The sequence below is a fragment of the Cicer arietinum genome, chromosome 6, assembly GCF_000331145.2.
Source record: "Cicer arietinum cultivar CDC Frontier isolate Library 1 chromosome 6, Cicar.CDCFrontier_v2.0, whole genome shotgun sequence".
NCBI lineage: Eukaryota > Viridiplantae > Streptophyta > Magnoliopsida > Fabales > Fabaceae > Cicer > Cicer arietinum.
This window is the reverse complement of record NC_021165.2, coordinates 1,121,572-1,124,125: the sequence shown is the minus strand read 5'-3', so window position 1 is coordinate 1,124,125 and position 2,554 is coordinate 1,121,572. Positions and strand designations below refer to the sequence as shown.

At 39.2% G+C, this 2,554-nt stretch overlaps 1 protein-coding gene across 1 annotated transcript; it reads right to left on the bottom strand.

Annotated features, from left to right (window-relative positions):
* Position 1: 1 nt before the first annotated feature.
* Positions 2-1,992, bottom strand: LOC101488329 (protein phosphatase 2C 37). The gene is made up of 4 exons (XM_027335925.2): positions 1,319-1,992; positions 918-1,232; positions 708-813; positions 2-595 (listed from the first exon to the last, which is right to left on the bottom strand). Exons 1-4 carry the CDS (start codon positions 1,760-1,762, stop codon positions 243-245), a joined length of 1,218 nt encoding a protein of 405 aa, XP_027191726.1. The 5' UTR covers positions 1,763-1,992; the 3' UTR covers positions 2-242.
* Positions 1,993-2,554: the final 562 nt, after the last annotated feature.

Sequence of the window (2,554 nt, the reverse complement as noted above, 5' to 3'; positions counted from 1 at the left end):
CCCTACACTAAAATTATCTGTAACTTATTCATTTGTTCCCACAGTTACACTTTCTTCATCACTCAACTCATACCTAAAATCCCATCCCATTACATCATACAGATTGATTAATCAAAAGTCACACCTCTCCATTTCTCCATATCCTCGAGTCCTTAAAAACCAAGTGCATATACAGAGTACCATTTAAGAAAGATAATTTTTTTCATTAGTTTACTTTATCGCCGAACTTAGATTTTAATTAATTAATTGTTCTTGGAATTTGATGATTGTCGTTGATCTCTCCTTAAATCAATGACCACCACGCTAACATTATCCGAACTATGTCTCGCCAACGCCAACTTAGTCAACAGAATGGACGCATCAGAACATGCCCGATCAGAACCGTCAGTTGTCACGTCGTTGTTACCGGGAGACCCCGGCGGAGACGGCTGCTTCTGAGCCTTCAGACACATCCTCACTACACCACATGCGGTGTCGTTTGAAACAACATCCCATAAACCATCACTCGCTAATATCAAACACTCATCTTCGTCCTTCCGTTCAGTTACCGTCACCTCAGGTTCTGAAATCACATACGGCTTTAGATAATTGTCGCCTGAAATAACGGAACACAAACGTGAACGTTAGTAACAGAATATATAAAAATAAAACTGCCTACGTTGATAAAAAAAGAGTTCATAATGTTATCGTGCGCACTCGTGACTCACCTATGGCTCTAGACATAGCGAGTACCCCAAGTACTCTTGGACCATCCCAATAGATCACGCGCCCTCCAGCCGCTTGGACTCGGAGCAATTCGTCGGGTCGATCCGGCTGCCAAACAAATCCAAAAACAGTTAGAAAAAACAATAAAATAAATATTAATAAACGTTTTTGTTAGTTTATTCTGAGAAAATGAAAGAAAATAGAAAAATTACCTTGTGATCGGAGGAAAGGGCGATGGCGACGCCGTTACGGCAGAGAACAGCGCGGGAGTCACCGCAGTTGGACACGACGATTTTCTCGGGCGTGACGACGGCAACGACGGCGGTGGATCCGACGGCGTCGCAGTGAGGAGTTTGAAGCTCGCATCTACAAGTGACAGTTTGGCTGCTACTGTTCCAACTCTGCACTTCGTCGTCCATGCGAGCGAAACCTTGTTGCATAGTGTTCTTCCATTCCAAATTCTCACACGCTTCGTTAATTTCTTCCTTCACGATTTCGTGAAGCCTCTCCTTACACATAGTCGCAACCTGAAGTTAACAACAACAAAAATAATTAACATCGTGTCATAGAACGTTAATTAATTAACAGATCCATCAAAAGAAAGAGTACGCACGTGAGAGCAACCGTGACCGTCGAAAACACCGAAGTAGTGAAACGGTTCTTGTGAGAAAGAAGGTTTCACGGAAACCGAATCTTCCATATCTCTTCTTCTACCGCAAACTGACGTCACTCCAAACTTTGGAAACTCTCCAACTTCCAAACTACCCTCCGTCGAAGGTTTATTTTCCGAAATGACTTTGTCGTTAACCTTGGATTCATCCTTCTTTTTCTTGTTATTTTTGTCTTTTCCACAGTCACCGCTTGTGTCTTCACAACTTTCGAAATCCTTTGGAGTACAGAGATCCGGTTGCCTGCGTTTCCGGGAAGTGCTTGGCTGCGATACTGCCATGTCAGCGATGTATTTGAAAGGTAGTAGGTCTAAATTCCGGCGTCTAGAAGAGCGTGAACTCGCCGGAGAATCAGTCTCTCCAACAACACCGCAGCACATTCCAGCCATTCGTCTTTCTCAAAATTAACAACTTATAAACTTACAATTAATTACTCAACCTTTGTTCAGCAACACACTAGTATTTTAATTCTTTTATATATATTAATTAATAATAGGAGTGGTTAATTAATACTAGTTAGTATATATGAATGAAAGAAATGAACGGTAGAAGGAAAGAGACGAGAGAGAGAGAGAGAGAGAGAGAGATGAAACGTGAATGAAGACGAAGCATAGGACCCATAGGAATGGGTAAGGAGAGAAGCTTTTGTAGGGTATGAGGAATTCACCTGGGGGCCACAACTCAATCACGGGCAGACTGCCCGTCACCGTCAGGGGCAACCTATATATAGTTGTGATGCCATCTGGACCGTTCATCAAATCGCGGTCTGGTTTGGCTACGGAACACGTGGTGTTACCTTTTTTAAAACCGAGTACGTGGCACCAATCACATGGTACCACGCTAGAACCAAACCTTCTTCCTTTATTCACACGCATGTGCCTCCTCCCTCCCTCCTCTTCTGTTGTTCTCTAATTCCAAACTCTATGTTCATTATTAATATTAATTAATTAATTAATTAACTATTATTTCATTTTATTTCTAAATATTCATAATTTTATTATGAGACATTTAAAAATTAATATATTTTAATAATATCAAATTAAATTATATCATCTTTAAATAAATTTGATTATATTTTAAATTTAATATCATTAAATTTTTAAATTTTATTTTTAAATAAATAAATTTTATTATTATTTTAATTAAAATTTTAATTATAAATACAATTTATTTAATTATTA